The sequence below is a fragment of the Leuciscus leuciscus genome, assembly GCF_965113295.1.
Source record: "Leuciscus leuciscus genome assembly, chromosome: 6".
Classification (NCBI taxonomy): Eukaryota; Metazoa; Chordata; class Actinopteri; order Cypriniformes; family Leuciscidae; genus Leuciscus; species Leuciscus leuciscus.
In genome coordinates, this window is record NC_138730.1 from 43,932,123 (window position 1) to 43,953,938 (window position 21,816).

Genomic DNA, 21,816 nt, shown 5'->3' on the forward strand with positions numbered 1-21,816 from the left:
GATAGATAGAACAACAGATTGATGGAATGAGATAGAATGATAGATAGATAGAATGACAGATTGATGGAATGATAGATAGAACGATAGATAATATAATGAGATAGAACGATAGATAGAACGACAGATTGATAGAATGATAGATAGAGCGACAGATTGATATGAGATAGAACGATAGATAGAACGACAGATTGATAGAATGAGATAGATAGAACGATAGATAGAACGACAGATTGATAGAACGATAGAACGACAGATTGATGGAATGATAGATAGAACAACAGATTGATGGAATGAGATAGATAGAACGATAGATAGAACGACAGATTGATGGAATGAGATAGATAGAACGATAGATAGAACGACAGATTGATGGAATGATAGATAGAACGATAGATAATAGAATGAGATAGATAGAACGATAGATAGAATGAGATAGAACGATAGATAGAATGAGATAGATAGAACAACAGATTGATGGAATGATAGATAGAACGATAGAATGAGATAGATAGAACGATAGATAGAATGAGATAGATAGAACGATAGATAGAATGAGATAGATAGAACGATAGATAGAACAACAGATTGATAGAATGAGTTAGATAGAACGACAGATTGATGGAATGATAGAACGATAGATAATAGAATGAGATAGATAGAACGATAGATAGAATGAGATAGATAGAACGATAGATAGAATGAGATAGATAGAACAACAGATTGATGGAATGATAGATATAACGATAGATAGAATGAGATAGATAGAACGATAGATAGAATGAGATAGATAGAACGATAGATAGAATGAGATAGATAGAACGATAGATAGAACAACAGATTGATAGAATGAGATAGATAGAACGATAGATTGATATGATAGATAGAACGATAGATAGAATGAGATAGATAGAACGATAGATAGAATGAGATAGATAGAATGATAGATAGAATGAGATAGATAGAACGATAGATAGAACAACAGATTGATAGAATGAGATAGATAGATAGAATAAGATAGATAGAACGATAGATAATAGAATGAGATAGATAGAACGATAGATTGATATGATAGATAGAACGATAGATAGAATGAGATAGATAGAACGATAGATAGAATGAGATAGATAGAACGATAGATAGAATGAGTTAGATAGAACGATAGATTGATATGATAGATAGAACGATATAGAACGACAGATTGATAGAAAGATATAGATAGAACGATAGATGGAACGACAGATTGATAGAACGATAGATAGATAGAACGACAGATTGATAGAATGATAGATAGATAGATAGATAGAACGACAGATGGATAGAACGATAGATTGATAGAACGATAGATAGAACGACAGATGGAGCGATAGAATTATAGAAAGAACGTCAGATAGATAGATGTATAGACAGACAGACAGATAAAATGATATAAAGAACGATGGATCGAATGACAGATAAATCCTGCTTAACGATCCCAGAGAGGGTGTAAAATGGTCCTAAAAACTAAAAGACTTTTTTTAATCCAATTTATACCTCCATTCCTAAACCCAATCCCTTCATCCCTTCATCCCTCCATCCCGCACTGGAGCACATGCAGGACAGTGGAGCTGTTAAAAACAAACCCGAATAAACAAGAGAAACTCTGGAGTTAGTTTGTGTTTGTGATCTGTGGAGAGACCAATGACAGCTTTTATGACACGTTTCATCATCAGCAGTGATACATTCATTCATTCGTTCGTTTGTTCTTCTCCTTTATTATCATTTACAAAAACAAATCATTTAACTTTAAATAAGTTTTAAAAAAAAGTTGCCGTGAGCTGAAAGTCACTGAATATGCGTGGCAGACCGAGAGAAGACAACTGAATGTGAGGAGAGATAAAAAATATTGTTTTTAAAAAGTGAGAGAAAGAGAGAGAGAGAGAGAGAGAGAGAGAGAGAGAGAGAGAGAGAGAGAGAGAGAGAGAGAGAGAGATTTCATCATGTGCCGTCTGGATAGAGGCCCGAAAAAATGCAAGGGTGAAACAGAGAAAATCTATGTTTCCTCATGAGCTTTAAGGTCGATGCTAAATGTAGAAAATCATATCAAATGTTGCCCAAAAAAATTCACACTTTGTTCAGGGGGTCGAATAATCTCCACAAAACCAGAAATACTGTGCAAATAAATACTAGCACTCAGTGTTTTCCTCCGCCACAGACGCTCTCGGATCGCTTGGCTATTCACAATGACGCACTTCTATTTTTATTTTTCATGACTATATGGATGAATCACAAAAACACGTCCAGGTTTAATTTAACCGCAAAATTTTTTCTTAAAATGACTTCTTTTTTTTTTATTTTCATGAGAATTAAGCATATATTTACCCCAAATTCTCATTACCATAGTCCATTAGATGTTTTACTTTTTGTTGTTATTATTATTATTCTCAATGGTGATTATGATAAAAAAAATTTGTATTATCATAAATTAAAGGCTTTTTGTCTTTTTTGGCACTACAATAATGAGAATCAGATTTTTTGGCATTACGGAAATGTTTCTGCACTTTGCTTAATTGTTATGAAAATAATTTCACTTTGCAAAAGCACAAAAAAAAAAAAAAAAAAAAAAATCTAAAATAGGCTTGAGATTTTAGCAGGATACGATTTCTTATTTGTTTTCTTCTGGTTTTAGGGTGAAATGTCACCTTGACCGGTATTGTGAGATTCACCCATACGCACGTCCACATATCAGCCACTTTTTATCCGTCAAATAAAAATCAGATGATAAAAAACAAAAGGTTGTATCTGAACTCCCGAGAGACACAAAGTCTGCTTCTTAAAAAAAAAAAAACCGCAGTTCAACTTCGTGTGTCTTCAGATCTGCCACCGTCATCGTGCGGTTCGTCCTCTCTCTTTTTCTCATGCGTTCTGCTGATTAAAAGCACGTCACGCGGGACAGGTGCTGCCGTCCTCTCGCTGTGTGCGCCCAAACCTCGAGGAATCATCGCTCCCAAGTTCAACGGTTTAAAAAAAAAAGGCTGTCTGAAGCAATATGAGAGTGTGTTTTTCTCTTCGGGGTTTGGCGTGCTCTCTGACCTGTCTCCAGCCAGGAAAACGTGTGTTAGTGATGAGCAGGTTTCATCGGCTCCGGCCCCTGGTTCCAGCGAGTTCTAGATCAGTCCAGGGTGTGTGGCGCTGGCGCTGGGGCTGAGATGATGATGATGATGATGATGGTGGTGGTGGTGGTGGTGATGATGATGTGTTGATGTGTTCAGGAGGTGGGCTTGAGGTCTTACGAGTTATTGGAGGAGTTCTCATTGCTTGGAGAGCTGGAGGAGGAAGAGGAGGAGGAAGAGGGGGAGAAATTCATCCCTGATAGGCCGGGCGGATCCGTGGCTGTGTTCTGCCCGCTCAAACTCTTCCTGCACACCGGACACGTGTCATGCTGGGAAACAGAGAGAGAACACATGCAATTCAACACCTCTGCAAATCAGCATTTTAGGATGATTTCTGGAGGATCATGTGACACTGAAGACTGGAGAAATGATGCGGAAAATTCAGCTTTGATCACAGGAATAAATTACATTTTAAAATATATTTAAACAGAATACAGTTATTTTAAATTGTAATCATATTTCATATTATTACTGTATTTCTGATCAAATAAATGCAGTCTTGGTGAGCAGAAAATACTTTAAAAACATTAAAAAAAGATTTCTTCATATGTTGGGATACATTATTAAACTAAAAATGGAATTAATTTTCGTTAAATTTGTAATTACTCTATTTTTCATGCCGCCGTATTTAATATTAAATTAGTTTCAATTAGTGTGTTTTTTCTAATAATTGTTAAGTCTTTTGCAAAGGTTTAAAAACAATCAAAAGTTCATTATCGACATGATCCTCCAGGAAGTGATTTTTATATGGGGGGGGGGTCTCCATATTTCTCAATGGAGATTTTATGACTTATAGTGAATTTAGCTGTTTTTTTCTTCTTCTGTTTCACAAAAAAAAATTACAAAAACATATGAAAATGAAACTTGAACTTCGGGTTGTCACTTTCATGTACGCTAATGGACAATCCAGAGCAGAGCAAAGCAATGCCTCACTTCATCCTGTTAATGTTCTAGTAATCAAGTTATAACAAATAAAGTTGAAATGTCTGAGTTTGACGAGCACATTTCTGAAAGCCTGGCATATTATTTTACAGAATAATTTCTGGAGATTTTATGACTTATAGTGAATTTATCTGTTTTTTTCTTCTTCTGTTTGACAATAGCCGCTTTCACTCCGCAATCGCAGCGAATTTCCGAAAAATGACCAGAATGACTCAATGTAAATACACAAACATGCTGTTCACACAAGCCATGGCGTTCTGGCTTTTTACCAAGACCAGAGCCATAGAGAGAGAGAGTTGCGACACTCCCATAGACCTCCGTTGTAAATAATGGCGGCGCTTTTAACCGCCTACTTCCGGGATATGGAGATCGGAATAGTTCCAAACACTGTCATTTGGGCGTTGGACACCATTCACTTACATTGCTGCGCGTCGAGTTGTTCCAGAGTTAAGTTGCCGAAATATCGACCTCTTTTGAATTGTCAACTGTCTATATTGTATCAGAGGCCCTTTGCGATGCTTATACTGGTCTTCATTTGTACATGCACAGCGTAATTATTTATATTTTATGTTGGTTGTTTCAACCAATTTTCAAGCACTGCCTGCTAGCTAACGTTAGCGCGACTTCGTCAGCTAAGAGTTCGGTAATGAATCGCTACCACCTTTATAGCAACTTTTATTTAATTAAATTTTTTGGGATATACTAACTTTTCATTATGTTATTATTGTCTTGAGTGAAGCGGCTTGTGAGAACAATGCTGGACCTCTAGGATTGTTATGGCCATCACCAGTCCTGTCTGTTTCATGGATCACCTGCCCCTGGTTTTTGTTTTTCTTGTTCACACACACAAGCACACATTTTTGTTGTCTGTCATTGTTTAATAAAAAATATTTTATTTGAAAACCTTCATTTGTATCAGCCATGCTTAAATTCGTTTTTAATCTGTTATAGTTTTGATAATGTGTATGGCCTTAATCTTAAAATAATATTCTTAGTCTTAACATGATCATGTTTCACGTTGTGGTCCTGGGGGTGGCCACTTTCATCAGAACTAGCTCCTAAGCGAATTCTGAACGGACCGCCACGGCAGACCTCTTGCGTGATCATGAAGGTAGGCTAATGGCTGAATCAAAATTTATAAGCAAAATCACGGGAATCAATAGCCTAATACAGCCCAGTTGTGCTAAAATAAATATCATGAGACGTCCATCATCAGATGAATGATATGGAAAAGTTAAGTTAGAGCCGCTAAAGCCAGTGCTACTACCCATGCGAACATGATCACTAAGCTTTTCCCTCCAAAAATATAGCCTAAAACTTATCTCCAAATGCAAAACTGACATTAACAAAATGCAATAACAGCTGAAAAAGTACTTGGGTGTGTGTTTTATTTTATATTTACCGTTCAATAATGCAATCGCTGCTGTCTATCCCATAGAAGAACATGACAGCCAGCGTACGTTTTGGAACTATTGGGGCTTACATGAACCACGTGACAGCCATAGCGGCGACATCAAAGAGTGTCGCAACTCTCTCTCTCTATGGCTCTGACCAAGACTATTCACACATCAGCACTGAAATACCTGTAAATTCTGTGATGTCAGTCATATACGAAATGATCTTTAATGTCTTCAATTCACCAGCATGAGGAGAAGTGCTTCAGTTTCATTATCCGTTCAATCTGACAACATTTTTGACGACTGAGTGACAGGCATAAGGGGACGATCAAACAGGAAGCGTTTTTGCTCTCAAAAACACAAGACACGCATAATAGTTGTACAACCGAAGAGCCGGAGCGCTGATGAATGGAAAAGAAAGGCTGGGTCTCGAGAGAAGTGCCACAACAGTCAAAGATGTCCATCTAGGGTATATTTACATAGAAAACTATTAAAACGCAGCTGAGCTTATACTGTACACAGAGTAATCGTGTCATCTCCATAGGAGCTTTATGATTGGCCCAAAGCAGACTTCTTACGTCAGCGCATTCTGAACTCGCACGTGCTCGTACTCTTCATTCTTTGTTCACATACACAGCATTATACCAGTAATGTTACAACTTGCCTTACTGGTAAACTGCCAGAATTGATTTACAGGTATTTTTGGAAAAGGTCCAGTTCACACATGATCTCTAACCAGTAATTTACCATTAAAGACTGAATGGGCCCTATTTTAACGATCTGAAACGCAAGAATCAAGCGCGAAACGCAAGTAACTTTGTGGGTGGATCTCAGTGCTGTTGCTATTATACCGGCGGGATAAATGACTCTTGCGCCCGACGCAAATCTTAAATGAGTTGGTCTGAAGTAGCTTCATTACTCATAGGTGTGGTTTGGGCGTAACGTGAAATAAACCAATCAGAGCGACATCTCACATTCCCTTTAAGAGCAGGCGCGCTAGTTCCATGGCGGATTGCTATTATTACGGCGGATTTGCCAGACGCACGCCAGGAGCGTTTCACAGCCGAGGAGACTGACGTTCTCATCAGGGCCTTAAAACACAGAGAAGTGACATTGGGGATGGAGAAACACACCCGAATTAACTTCGGTTAAACAGGCGTATAATAATTTGGGTAAATGTGTAAGCTAGATTTATGCTTTTATAATAAACTAACTAACTAACTATCTATCTATCTATCTAAACTGCTGCTTCTGTATAGATGAGTGAATCAAAGTGTATGCGCGTTGTGCACACGCTACATTGATTATGGCCAAGCATGCGCCCTTAAAATAGCATAAGAATATCATGCGCAACGCCCCGCTGACTTTAGACGAGGTTTTTCCTGGTCAGTGGCGGAATTGTTTTCTAAACCTGCAAAATAGCACCAGGGAACGTTTGCGCCGTAACACACCTCCTCTTTTCGCTGAACCGCCCCCGGGAGCGCAAGTGTATTTGCAAAGTTCAAAGGTGCTGTATAACAGGATGGACTTCCTGTACAAAACCTAATGAAATTAATGTCGCAAAGCAACAAATTGAAACAGACTTTATCTGTATCTCTCATTAACGAACAAATAAATGAGGTCAAAAGTTGTAACCATGTTGAGTGTAGATGAATAAGTGCAATGAAGAGAAACGCCACCTGCTCGAGCCAGGGAACTATACAGTCGTTGTGAAAGAGATGATTGCAGGGAAGTTGTCTAACGTTCTCTCCGGCGCTGTAGTCTTCTTTACAAACAGGGCACTCTAGACCAGCACCTGAAACACACAAACACACTCACGTCAGAAACAGGAAGTGTCAACGTCGCAATCCACTATAATTCACAGAGTTGATGGTGAGTCTGAACGGGCTGCACTGAAATTAGACGATACATATTTTCAAATCGATTAGTCGGTGGCTTGTCTGAATGACTAGAGAACTAATCAACTGCATTATAAACTGCATTATTTTTTATCTTATTATTTAGGTGCTATTTGTTTTCAATACACTACCAACAACTTCCAAAGTTTGGGGTCGGTAAGATTTTTAAATGTTTCTGAAAGTAGTCTCCTACGCTCACCAAGACGGCATTTATTTGATTAAAACATAAAGTAAAAACCTTCATATTGTGAAATATTATTTAAAATAACTGTTTTCTAATTGTTTTTATGTGTCACATGATCCTTCAGAAATCATTCTAATATGCAGATTTGCTGCTCAAGAAACATTTATGATTATTATCAATGATGAAAACAGTTGTGCTGCTTCATATTTTTGTGGAAACCGTGATACATTTTTTTTTTTTTTTTTTGATGAATAGAAAGTTCAAACGAACAGCATTTTTTCAAAATATAAATCTTTTATAATGTAAATTTAAAATGATTGATATTTATTTTAATGTCTTTTAAATGTAAAAAAAATATTTTAAAATGTCTTAACTGTCACTTTTAATGGATTTAATGCACTGTATTAACTACTTTAAAAAATATAATATTTTACTGATATATATATATATATTTTTTTTTTATATATATATATATATATATATATATATATATATTTGATAAGGTTATTGCACAAACAATCTGCTACATGGCCAATAAGAACAATATCTATAATAATATTTTAATATATATCTTATTGCAAAAAACTGTCATAATGCTCACATAAACATGAAAGGGTTAGTTCACCCAAAAATGAAAGTTCTGTCAGTAATTACTCTCCCTCATGTTGTTCCAACCCCGTAAGACTTTCGGAACACAAACTAAGATATTTTTGATGAAATCTGAGAGATTTCTCACTCCTCCATAGGCTTCACTGTAATTGAAACTTGCCAGCCCAGAAAGTTAGTAAAGACAATGATAGTCCAAGTGACTACAGTGGCTCAACCTTAAGTTTATCAAGCGACGAGAATACTTTTTGTGCGCAAAACCCCCCAAATAACGACTTTATTCAACTCTTCATTTTCTTCTGTGTGGGCCTCTGAGTGAGTTCACGTAGTGTAACAGCGCAGCGCTTCTGGGTTCTATGTCAGAACGTAGGCTCACTATTGGCTGACGCTGGTCATGTGATGCGTGTGATTCTGGCCAATACGTTCTGACGTTGCGCTGTTACACTGCGTGAACTCACTCAGAAGAAAATGAATAGTTGAACAAAGTCGTTATTTGGGGGGTTTTGCGCACAAAAAGTATTCTCGTCGCTTGATAAACTTAAGGTTGAGCCACTGTAGTCACATGGACTATTTTAAACATTGTCTTCACTAACTTTCTGGGCCAAGTTTCAATTACAGTGAAGCCTATAAAGGAGTGAGACAGCTCTCAGATTTCATCAAAAATATCATAGTTTGTATTTCGAAGATGAACGAAAGTCTTACAGAGTTGGAACAACATGAGGGAGAGTAATTACTGACATTTTTGGGTGAACTAACCCTTGAAGACCTCCAGATGCATACATTTCGGGAACACAGTGTCTTGACAGCTATAGTGACGATGCTGGATGAATTTAGAGATGCAATGCTTCAGAGAGCGTTTGACCATGTGGGAAATCTACCAGTTTCCGCTAGAATGCTAAAGCACAGCACACTGTCAGCATACAAAACATACAAGTCCTGAAATTCAGCCAGTCTGAAGCACTGCAGCTGATGACAAACAGAGATCAACTGATGTTACGGAAATGCTATGATGTGCTCGTGTGTTCCTCTTACCCACGTGCTCTTGGTTTATCTGGACCGTAGGAAGACTCTTAATCTTCTCTTTGTCTGCCGGAGGGGGACCCGTATTTTCAAACTGATTTAATAACTACAGAACGACAACAGGGACAAATATGTAGTATTTGATCATACGGTTTTATAATGCACTGATAGTGTTTCATACGCATTGTGGTTGTAAAATAAAGAAAAAAAAGAGCGATTTTACCATAATGCATCCACTATATGGTGTGCATGTGGGATAATACCTGTGTTATGATGGCATCTAATCCATTGGCACCCCATGCATAGTCCATTGGGTTAGAATGCAGCATTCCCCTGTGAGACAGCAGTTTATAGTGCAGTGATCAGATGTAGATTGTCATACACGAGAAGAAATGATGTAAAGAAAGAGAAAATGTCATCAGTGACTCACCATGGGCCCATCGCCATGTTTGGCATCGCTGTCGGAGCGATAATTCCGTTAACTAATTGCTGAATGATTCTGTCAAAACATTTTAAAATGTGACACAAACATTTCATTTCACGCCTGCTGACAATGAGATTTTGTTATTAGTCTACACAGTAACGACCGTAATATATCATTACCACAGTAACAACATGAAATGAAATAGATCGAGCTCCCCACACCTTACGAACAATTAATTCCCATCAATTTTACAGTTGATTACTAGGTGATAAGGTTTTAAAAAAACTATTTTAAAAGCAATAAAAAAGAAATTATGCTCACATAAAGCTGAGCAAAATTATATTTAATAATTTAATACATTTAAAGTTATATTTACTATATTGTTTTTTTTTCTCAGGAGTTGAAATCACAATTTTTTTCCATTATAGCGGGAATCCTAAACAGGTCTTCCATACATTCCCATTTGTAAAATCAAAATGCAAACCAGGCTGAATAGATGTGAGTAACAGTGGCCTCTGCTGAACTCTCACCCTTCTAAAGTGGGTACACCCTCATGCCGCACCCCTTGTCTCCGGGGAACGTGGCGTCCCCGTGGCTGTCTCGACATGTACCGTTGTCGTGAGGCCATCTCCCGTTCTCTGCGGTTCTCTGCGTCACGGTTATCTTCCCCGGGCAAACCTGCCCTGAAGTCGAAGCCCTCATCGAAGATCCCCAGAGCAAACTGCCCATATCCATGGGGGAATGTAAACAAGTGCTGGTCCACATTCTGACGGGTGAAAGGGAATGCTTTAAACAACCAGTTTGATATCACTGGAGGATGATGTGCTTCACACACACACACACACACACACACACACACACAGACACACACACACAGACACAGACACAGACACACAGACACGGTTTTCTTAATGTAGCTTATGCGGCTTTCAATGCAATACTGGAGGCCTGGGAGAATATTCTACACTATTTAACAATTTACAATTTGCATGCTTGCAACATATTTTCACATTTTGACCATCATAGTTAAAGGTGCAATAAGCAATGTTGGGTGACGTCACTTCTTGTTGACGTTCGAAGTATTGTCAAACAAAATGGAGGCTAGCTCGACCCTCCCTCCTCCTCATCCCGTCCCCTCCCCCTGCCTTCCGTGCTTCCTGAAACAGTCATGAACGCTGTTTGTTATGTTTCGTGGTCCAGGCTGGGCCAGTTTGTTTTTGTTGCCGTTTGTGGAGCCTGTGCTGTCTACAGAGACCGCGTTTTTATACAGTGTGTTCAGGGGACAGACAGCTAGCGGATAGTGAGGAGATGTGCTGTATGTTACAAAAAATGTTTCGGCCTAAAAAACGTGTGACATCGCACCTTTAACAGATAACCATGATAATCTACATTTTTAAATATGTTGCCCTGGATAAGAGCATGTTGTCAAAGTGTGCATTCAGGTTCAGAAATATGAACCAAACCAGTTTGCACAGAGCAGTCAACATGTACGCATCGGCCAGAAGCATGGGTAAGAGAAAAGCCTGCTGTCCAGCTCAATAATGACGACGCTGTTAAAGAGAGAGAAGAGTCTGACAGCTCACCTCAAACGAGGGGCGATTCTGGTCATTAGAGGCTGTAGACGTGGACCCATTCTCTGCACTGGAAAAAAGAGAAAGAAAAAGAGAAGAGAGAGAGAAAAATGAATTAAAATAATGAATTAAGGCCAATTCACACTGCACTGACAGATACAGAACAACATCAGATTACAACACGTCACTTCAGACGTCCTAAATCTGATTTAAAAACCGGCCGAAACAAGCTCCGACAGACACCAACACACACTGACACACTGATCTCAAGTGTCTGTTGGTGTGAATTGGCCTTTTGAAAATATATATTTTTGAAAATATAATGTAAATGTTTCAGTATCTGTGAGGCAAGTATACGCTGAGTTACTTTACCTTCCTTCTCCAGGCAACTCCTCGATGAAGCCAGACTCACACCGCGGACAGATGTAATCCTGCAACAAAGAGTAGAGGCTGGTATTACACACACAGCTAGGGTAAAATCACTCAAACATATGGCCTAAAGCAGATTATAATGCTTTTAGAAAATAGTGAGAAGCAATATGATAATAAACACCAAAAAACAAAAACAATAAACAATCAGAACAATTAATGAATAAGCTAATGAAAGGTAAAAAAGACAGCACACAAAATGACTACAGCCAAACTAAAATTAAGCTAAAAAACTAAAACAATTATCTATATTAACCTGTCTGTGAGCCGTTTATTATTTCCAAGCAACACAGCAACATGCTGAGCAAAGTCATTAAGAGTCTTATTAACAGATCAAGTAGTATTGCACTACAAATGTATCGCGTTCGCAATACCCTGCTGTTAAAAACGGTCTTTCCTCACTTTATATTAGAAGATTGACAGCAAAAGAACTATATTGAGATCTTTCTATGGTGAAATAAAATTACTCATACAGATATAGGCTAGTGAAATAATATTTTAGTCATATCGCCCACCCTTAAACGACAGGTTAATGAATGTGACTGAGAACACAATTAGCCTAAATGATGCTCATGCCCTTAAACAGATGTATTTAGAGACACGAGTATGATTTTTGTTTTTGTGACAAGCACATTTTTTTAACATAAGGTTTGATGAGGCAGTTGAGGGCAGAAATAACTTATTTTAGTCAGGTATTGCATCAAAGTCATAACTTTGATAAAAAGCGTCACATTTTTTAAATTAAAATAAATAAATAAATACTCTAGCCTAAACTAACATCCAAATCAGTCAAATCATGACAGCAACGTGACAGTCGTAAAATACAGTGTACTGCAGGACATGCTTTATTATAAGCGCATTAAACCACGAAAGAGACGCGTTCTGTGTGCGCTGCGAGACGGAGAGAAACACGGATGAGCATGTGCCTGGGGTTTCAGGTGCGCGTATAAACGCTCAAATATACACAGAAATATGTGACCCTGGACCACAAAACCAGTCACATGGGACATTTTTTTTATTTTTTTATTGAGCTTTATACGTCATCTGAAATCTGAATAAATAATTTTTCCATTGATGTGTGGTTTGTTAGGATAGGACAATATTTGGCCGAGACACAACAATTGAAAATCTGGAATCTGAGGGTGCAAAAAAAAAATCGAAACATTGAGAAAATCACCTTTAAAGTTGTCCATTTATGTTCACGATTGTGCAGCATTCACTCACAAAAAGAAATGTTTTATATATTTACGGTAGGAAATGTACAAAATATCTTCATGGAACAAGATCTTTACTTTATATCCTAATGATAATAAACGATAATTTTGACCCATACTATCGCTAGTGTGCTATTGCCACAAATATACCCGTGCGACTTGTCACTGGTTTTGTGATCCAGGGTCACAAATGTCAAAATGTCCATCTTGGAGAGTATTTACATAAAGACAGTCAATTATGTATTAAGTGAATAAACAGAAGTCGGACGCGTGTCCTTATATTAGATCCGTGCATTCGGTCCGTGTCAATAATGTTAAACAAAAGTGAGACAAAATCACTCACCGCTCTTGACTGAATAACTTAAGTAGTTTTAATAAGAATCAATGTATATTTAATTCATACAGCGAAGACTATGCAGTGTTTTAAATTTACAGGGGCCGTAAATTTACACTATGCAGGGGCCGGTTTCACAAAGCTATTTTAGACCGGTCTATAGTGTTAGACAAGTCTAAAATTCGCTCATAGACTAGTCTAATGCAAGTTAGACTGTTTCACAAAAATAAAGACTGACTTAATTTAGACCAAAAACATTAGACACCCCAGGCTAACTTAGGTCTAAGACTCTGTTACCTTGGCAACCAGCAGTAACAATCAGTTACATTACAAACAGCCAAAAGAAAAGGGAAAATGGCTCATAATTTAAACATTTCTTCTTGTTACTACATTCTCCGCTAAATTTCCCCAAGTAAAATGTCCTTGTCACTGTTATCCTCCTCCGACAAACACATATTATCCGCTGGGGTAAACTGCACTGAGCGGTTGAACGCACTTACTCGATCCGCCATGTTTTTTGTTTTGAAAAGTGTCTTAATTTACCCAGAATGCATTGCAGTGTAGTCCTACTTAAGATAGTCAGAGTCTTAAGTGCTTTGTGCAACGGTCTGATTGAGATGTCTATCTGAAGTCTGACTATCTACTATATCTAAGCCATAGTCAAAGTCTATCTTTGTGAAACCGGCCCCTGTACTGGTTTAAATGACTATTTTTGACAACTGATTATTTAATGCAATAAATTGTGCAAGTTCATAAGCTTGTTCCAGTCTGGATATTTCTCAATAGCACATCTCAAAATTAGGACGATGGTGATTGTCTGTTATAAAACCGTGATATGAAGATCACCCACCCCCACCTGATGATCTGATTCCTGTACAAATAAATGTATAGCACTCTGAGCTGCATTTTCTCACAAATTACCATAAATTAAAAATTTTCAGAATTCCCTCAATAGGGAAAAGCCCTGCAGATACGATGACCTCCTGACCTTTGGCTCAGTGACTGCAGTTCTGCCCAGTTTGGGCTCTTTCTAGAGGCTCCGCACAATAACAGGAGGATAATAACGGCACAGAATGATGAAGAGACAAGCAAAAGAGCTTTGTGACGCCATCCATTCTCTGCCCTGAAACCTCACACAAGGAGCGACACGTGAAGATCCTTTTGGAAAGATCTCCGGCCTCCTCTTTCCTGACAGCTCCATGTATGAAACAGACAAATTAAATCCTGATGTGTCCTGGCTCATTCATTGTAATGCGGACACAGTGAGTTAAGGCATTTTTAACATTCTCCAACAGTTTTAGTGTCATTTATTGAGAGTGTCAGCAGAAATGTACCTTCATCAACACATAAAGCGTGTTAAATCCACTCACATATTACAAAATTATTCTGCCGATCTCATTACAACCAGTTACGAGTCAACGCACTGAACAGATATTGTGATTAGTTAGTAAAACTCATATCAACAAGCCTTCAGTATCAGCCAACTGAATCACACGTGCCATCAAAATCTCACCAATCTAAAATCATAAGTTCAAACTCATAATATTTGTGATTATTAGCTAATGGCACAAACCAATAGATCTCACGATAAAACTATAGGAATCAAAGATCAGAAACCTAACACACAAAAACAAGCCATTTATATTTAGATCTTCTACACATTAGTTATCATCTGTCTCAAAATATTTTATATGATTATGAATAGTTAACAAAACTAACCAGCAAATCACAAAACAATCAGCCTTCTGTCAACTGAACGACTTCAACCATGAGACATCCTAAACCTTTTATCGAAAATAAGTCTTTATATGTTAAACAGGCCTAGTTAAAAACACAACTAACCAGCTGATCACACAACAACCAGCTATCTGTTTAATAATAATTAATAATTAAGATTTCATAAAATAATTAGGCCTAGTTAATAAAATCCAACTAGTTGGTCTCTCATAACCAGCAGTTTTCCGTTAAAGCCACCTAATGTACATTAGTTTGGAAACATTACTATTTTTAATGTTTTTGAAAGAAGTCTGGAATGCTCATCAAACCTGCATTTATGTTTTTTTGTTTTTTTTTGATTACAGCAAAAACAGAAATAGTTGTGAAATAATATTACTATTTCAAATAACTGTTTCCTATGTACAATATATAGTAAAATTTAATTTATTCCTGTGATGGAAAGCTTCAGTGTGTCACATGATCCTTCAGAAATCATTCTAATATTATGATTTATTATCAATGAAAGAAAACAGTGGTGTATATTGTTACAAAAGACTTATATTTTAATTTTATTTATTTTTTTACTTTTTAATTCATCAATGAATCCTGAAAAAAAAGGTCTATCACATATAAACTATCACAGGCTATTAAAAAAAAATATTAAACAGCACAAAATGTTTCCAACATTGATAATAAATCATCATATTAGAACGATTTCTGAAGGATCATGTGACACTTAAGACTGAAAATTCAGCTTTCCATCACAGAAATAAATTACATTTGACTATATATTCACATAGAAAACAGTTATTTGAAATAGTAATAATATTTCACAATATTACTGTTTTTTCTGTATTTTTATCAAATAAATACAGCCTTGGTGAGCAGAAAAGACTTTAAAAATAGTTCATGACACCACAACCTGGGGTCTTGAAAAAACAGCAGCTCTCATAACTACTTCTCTGTTTTGAACAAGTGAACAACATGAACTATAGATATACCACATATGAAACATAAGCCAGAGTAACTGACAAGCGAAGATCATCACGTCAATATCATTCTTTTCAAAGACTCGTTATTAAAAGTAAACGAGCTCATCATGTCACAACAACCAGTCTGCTTCTGGTTTGACAGGACGGGTTACACACACAGCAAAGCCCGGAGAGCCCGGTCAGATCCGAAAACAGTTCGTCTGATTAAACTCTCATGTCTCAAATAAAGAGTAATTTAATCAAATCCTCATTTTAATCCTGATTGTTGCTATTGGCAACCAGTTAGCCGTTAGCACAGCTAGCACGGAAAAACGCTTTTTAAAAGAGGCCGTTCGATCCGTTACATCCATCCACACCGAGTCAAAACCTTCACGAGAGGCTCGTTGAGTCCGCTGGGTCTTACCGGGAGCCGAGGGCTGATCTCTTCTGAACACCGGTGACAGAAGAACCGGCAGGGCCGCGGGGGAGCTTCCGCCATCTTCGCTGCACGACCGACTGAGAGCGAGAACGAGGCGAAGTATGGAAGCCCGGACGGAGCGAGAGCCAATGCTGTGTGAACGCGTACGGACGACGGAACGCGTTTGGGAAAATACACACAGCGCGAGCCTTTGCGTGACTCGATGCAAAAACAAGTCTCACAATCAGGACAAAAGAAAACATTCTTGAAACAATATCAATTTACCTGAAAAGTAAAAATTTCATAGGACAGGCCACTTTAGTTTTGTTTCAGATAATGTATTTTAAATATAGGCCTACATATAATATAATTTTAGACATGGACATCATTAGAATATTTATTTATTTATTTATTTAACAGCATTTTAATGGGAATTTTTTATTATTATTATTGCACAACATAATATTGTTGCACAACATACGCTGAAAGTGACACCTAGTGGACATTATTTTCACCCATTATAAAAAGATTCTTCAGCAACCAACTGTTCTAATATATTGTACTAATTTATATCTAATCATATACCGAGATTATAAAGTTATAATAACTTATAATTCATATTATTATAATAATATTAGGAACGTTATGAATATATGATAGATCTGTGTAATGCCATTACAAGCCTGCAGATGGTGACAAAGCATTTACAATCATTGAGAATTACGTAATTCAACACTGAAACACAACATGAGCTCATGCAAATATGTGATCTCCTTCTTGTTTTTGGTTCTCGAAAAAGAAATTCAAATATATATCAAGACTATTTTACATTCGCATAATAAGAAAGCAGTTAAAACAGTTTCTTTATGTGAGTTAATATATTTACATAATGTTTACATATGTATTATTGCAGGTCAGACTGTACATTGGCAGTAAAAAAAGTTATATTTTTTGAAAGAGAAAAAATATTTCACGATGAGATGTCTAAGGCAATGAAGTATAAGGCCTCAATTCGAACATCTATGAAATTAAAAATCATGTGTGAACATGAACAATAAATATATTGAACAGGAATAACTTCATTCAGTTTAGGGTTATTATAGTAAACTGAAATTAAAACCATAAAAAAGCTTAACGTTACTTGCAATAAAATAACCGTTAACTGAAATAAAATGTATCGTTTAACTTGAAGTACTAAAGTTACTAAAACTAAAACTGATATAAAAATTCCTAAGAAATATGGACATAAAAAAAAAGAAATAAAAAAAAAGAAAGAACTCTCTCTCTCTCTCACACACACACACACACACACACACACACACACACACACACACACACACACACACACACACACACACACACACACACACACACACTCTCTCTCTCACACACACACACACACACCTGTCAGCTGCGCTGTGAATGAGGTCTGACTGATGTTGACTACATCTGGCTGTCATCATGAATTTATGCCAAGTTACATTCGGAGTTTGGCAGAGAGAGAGAGAGAGAGAGAGAGAGAGAGAGAGAGTCGTGGGCGTTTGCACGACTAACCAGACAATAAAAGAGAGTGTGCAGTTCCCTAAACCAGGGTTTGCTTGTTTCATATCTATTACATGTCATGGACCTCGAAATATGATCATCCTTATGTGAGGGACCCCATCCTAAAAATTAAAAACACCCTTATAAACCCACTTTTATAAACACATAAATCTTTAAATAGTTTCTATCAAGTTACATTATATATTAATTATCTATATATTTTATAAGTATATTTATAGTATATATCTATAGTAATGTACTGTTAAATGTATTATTTAATTTGATGTATTATTCAATTTGAATCTTATATTTATATTAATTTTTTTTATTTCTCAATCTATTTAATAGATTAATAACAAACTAATATTTAATAATTTGAATGAAATGTAATTACTTATTTTATTCAGCGTAACATATTCATGTTGAATGCGATGAAGACAATGGTAGTTGACATAACAGCAATGTGACAGAACAGATTAAAAACAGATTATTTAATGTTTTTATTATTAAGCATGTTTATGAGCTCTTAATTGAGAGACATCATGAAACATTTTTAAAAATTAATTTGTCACAATGCAAGACTATTTTTAAAAATAACATTTAAATAGCAAATTTGAATATTTAAAAACAGAAAAATTGCAACGTTTTTTAAAAAAATTATGAAAAGCGGATACAGCATCTAAAATACACACTTTTCCTTTTACATTCATATAAATGTGGTAACACTATAAGTTTACATTACTTAACAACATTAGTTAACATGAACTAGCAATGAACAATTCTTCTAAATACATTTTTAATCTTAGTTACTAAAACATATTTAAGGTCAAATCTTGTATTCTTAACATTAGTTAATGCACTGTGAAAGATTTTTATTAACTAACATTAACAAATGTTAATAAATGTAGTAAAAATATATTTTTTATTGTTAGTTCATGTTAGTTAATAATAAAGTTAACAAATGAGACCAATCTAAACTGTGATTGTTAAATAAAATGGGTAATGTCCATGTTATCTGTCAACTTTAAACATGCATTTTGTAAATTAAAAAAAATTATAATAAAAAAAATTAACTCAAACTTAAAGTATTGGAGACACAAATACAATTAAATATCTTTTTCATTTCAAATCATCAAATCAAATGTTGTGCAATTCAAATCACCAGACGACAGTAAAATAGCAGATCAGTAAATGACAGGAGACTAAAACATCACGTAATTTGAAAATCAAACTCAACAGTTTCTTTGGTTTTTAATAGTCAAACCAGAAATATGAATATGAAATGAGAACTATATACAGATGGAATATGATCTGAATGAGAAGCGACTCCAACATGCTGCTGTAATAATAATAATAAAACCCCTTTTGGCCCATTTGAAGTTTAAGAAACACAATCTGTAAACAAGAACAGAAAACATCAGAAGTGTTTTACACAATAAAACACAAGTTAAAGTGTAGAGTGAGTCTTTGTTCAGTTCTCAGAGGCAGTTCATGCATTTGACGGTTTTACTGCCATAGTCCAGACATTCAGGCCCGATGCACTCACAGCAGGCGTTATGAAACCAGCGGTACTTTGATCCGCCCATCGCCTCGCAGTACATCTTACACTGACGGATGGACAGACACTCATCAAAGTAGACCACCGTACACAAGGCATCTGAGGAATGAGACCAGAGCGAGAGGTCACACGTGCAAACCAGAGACACAAGAGGAGAACAGATGAGGAGAGGAGAACAGATGAGGAGAAGAGGGGAGAGGAGGAGAGACGAGGAGAGGAGAGGAGAACAGATGAGGAGAGGAGAGACAAGGAGAGGAGAACAGATGAGGAGAGGAGAGACAAGGAGAGGAGAACTGATGAGGAGAAGAGGGGAGAGGAGGAGAGACGAGGAGAACAGATGAGGAGAGGAGAGGAGAACAGATGAGGAGAGGAGGAGAGGAGAACAGATGAGGAGAGGAGAGGAGAAGAGGAGGAGAGGAGAACAGATGAGGAGAGGAGGAGAGGAGAACAGATGAGGAGAGGAGAACAGATGAGGAGAAGAGGGGAGAGGAGGAGAGACGAGGAGAGGAGAGGAGAACAGATGAGGAGAGGAGAGACAAGGAGAGGAGAACAGATGAGGAGAGGAGAGACAAGGAGAGGAGAACAGATGAGGAGAGGAGAGAAGAGGAGAACAGATGAGGAGAGGAGAGGAGAACAGAGGAGGAGAGGAGAGGAGAACAGATGAGGAGAGGAGAGAAGAGGAGAACAGATGAGGAGAGGAGATGAGAACAGAGGAGGAGAGGAGGAGAGGAGAACAGATGAGGAGAGGAGAACAGATGAGGAGAGGAGAGGAGGAGAGGAGAACAGATTAGGAGAGGAGAGGAGAGACGAGGAGAGGAGAACAGATGAGGAGAGGAGAGGAGGAGATCAGATGAGGAGAGGAGAGGAGAGGAGGAGAGGAGAACAGATGAGGAGAGGAGAACAGATGAGGAGAGGAGAGGAGAACAGATGAGGAGAGGAGAGGAGAACAGATTAGGAGAGGAGAGGAGAGACGAGGAGAGGAGAACAGATGAGGAGAGGAGAGGAGGAGAACAGATGAGGAGAGGAGAGGAGGAGAGGAGAACAGATGAGGAGAGGAGAACAGATGAGGAGAGGAGAACAGATGAGGAGAGGAGAACAGATGAGGAGAGGAGAGGAGGAGAGGAGAACAGATGAGGAGAGGAGAGGAGAGGAGGAGAGGAGAACAGATTAGGAGAGGAGAGGAGAGACGAGGAGAGGAGAACAGATGAGGAGAGGAGAGGAGAGGAGAGGAGGAGAGGAGAACAGATGAGGAGAGGAGAACAGATGAGGAGAGGAGAGGAGAACAGATGAGGAGAGGAGAACAGATGAGGACAGGAGAGGAGGAGAGGAGAAGAGGAGAAGAGAGGAGGAGAGGAGAACAGATGAGGAGAGGAGAGGAGGAGAGGAGAACAGATGAGGAGAGGAGAACAGATGAGGAGAGGAGAAGAGGAGAGGAGGAGAGGAGAACAGATGAGGAGAGGAGAGGAGGAGAGGAGAACAGATGAGGAGAGGAGAACAGATGAGGAAAGGAGAGGAGGAGAACAGATGAGAAGAGGAGAGACGAGGAGAGGAGAACAGATGAGGAGAGGAGAGGAGGAGAGGAGAACAGATGAGGAGAGGAGGAGAGGAGAGGAAAACAGATGAGGAGAGGAGAGGAGAACAGATGAGGAGAGGAGAACAGATGAGGAGAGGAGAGGAGGAGAGGAGAAGAGGAGAACAGACGAGGAGAGGAGAACAGAGGAGAAGAGGAGAGGAGGAGAGGAGAACAGATGAGGAGAGGAGAGGAGAACAGATGAGGAGAGGAGAGGAGGAGAGGAGAACAGATGAGGAGAGGAGAACAGATGAGGAGAGGAGAGGAGGAGAGGAGGACAGATGAGGAGAGGAGAACAGATGAGGAGAGGAGAGGAGAACAGATGAGGAGAGGAGAGAAGAGGAGAGGAGGAGAGACGAGGAGAGGAGAACAGATGAGGAGAGGAGGAGAGGAGAGGAGGAGAGGAGAACAGATGAGGAGAGGAGAGGAGGAGAGGAGTAGAGGAGGAGAGGAGAGGAGGAGAGGAGAACAGATGAGGAGAGGAGAGGAGGAGAACAGATGAGGAGAGGAGAGGAGGAGAGACGGGGAGAGGAGAGGAGAGGAGAGGAAAGACGAGAAGAGGAGAGACGAGGAGAGGAGAGATGAGAGATGAGGAGAGACGAGGAAAGGAGGAGAGGAAAGACGAGAAGAGGAGAGATGAGGAGAGGAGAGACGGGGAGAGGAGGAGAGACGAGGAGAGGAGATGAGAGGAGGAGAGGAGAGACGAGGAGAGGTGAGGAAAGGAGAGACGAGGAGAGGTGAGGAAAGGAGATCAGACAAGGAGAGGAGGAGAGACGAGGAAAGAAGAGGAGATGAGAGGAGGAGAAGAGAGGAGGAGAGGAGATGAGACAAGAGGAGAGGAGAGGAGAGGGGAGGAGGAGAGGAGAGGGGAGG

At 38.3% G+C, this 21,816-nt stretch overlaps 1 protein-coding gene across 1 annotated transcript; it reads right to left on the minus strand.

Moving 5' to 3' along the window:
• Nucleotides 1–1,645: 1,645 nt before the first annotated feature.
• Nucleotides 1,646–16,418, minus strand: rnf126 (ring finger protein 126). Its single transcript, XM_082173209.1, has 9 exons — nucleotides 16,280–16,418; nucleotides 11,564–11,622; nucleotides 11,204–11,261; nucleotides 10,151–10,386; nucleotides 9,627–9,695; nucleotides 9,460–9,529; nucleotides 9,209–9,302; nucleotides 7,168–7,283; nucleotides 1,646–3,418 (listed from the first exon to the last, which is right to left on the minus strand). The coding sequence occupies exons 1-9, from the start codon at nucleotides 16,352–16,354 to the stop codon at nucleotides 3,266–3,268; spliced, it is 930 nt and encodes a 309-aa protein (XP_082029335.1). The 5' UTR covers nucleotides 16,355–16,418; the 3' UTR covers nucleotides 1,646–3,265.
• Between the last annotated feature and the right edge of the window lie 5,398 nt (nucleotides 16,419–21,816).

Coding starts and splice junctions, on each gene's coding strand:
- rnf126 (XM_082173209.1), bottom strand. CDS start 16,354: ATGGCGGAAGCTCCCCCGCGGCCCTGCCGGTTCTTCTGTCACCGGTGT. Junction 11,623..16,279: donor AGATCAGCCCTCGGCTCCCG/GTAAGACCCAGC, acceptor TCTTTGTTGCAG/GATTACATCTGTCCGCGGTG. Junction 3,419..7,167: donor TAGTTCCCTGGCTCGAGCAG/GTGGCGTTTCTC, acceptor TCTGTTTCCCAG/CATGACACGTGTCCGGTGTG.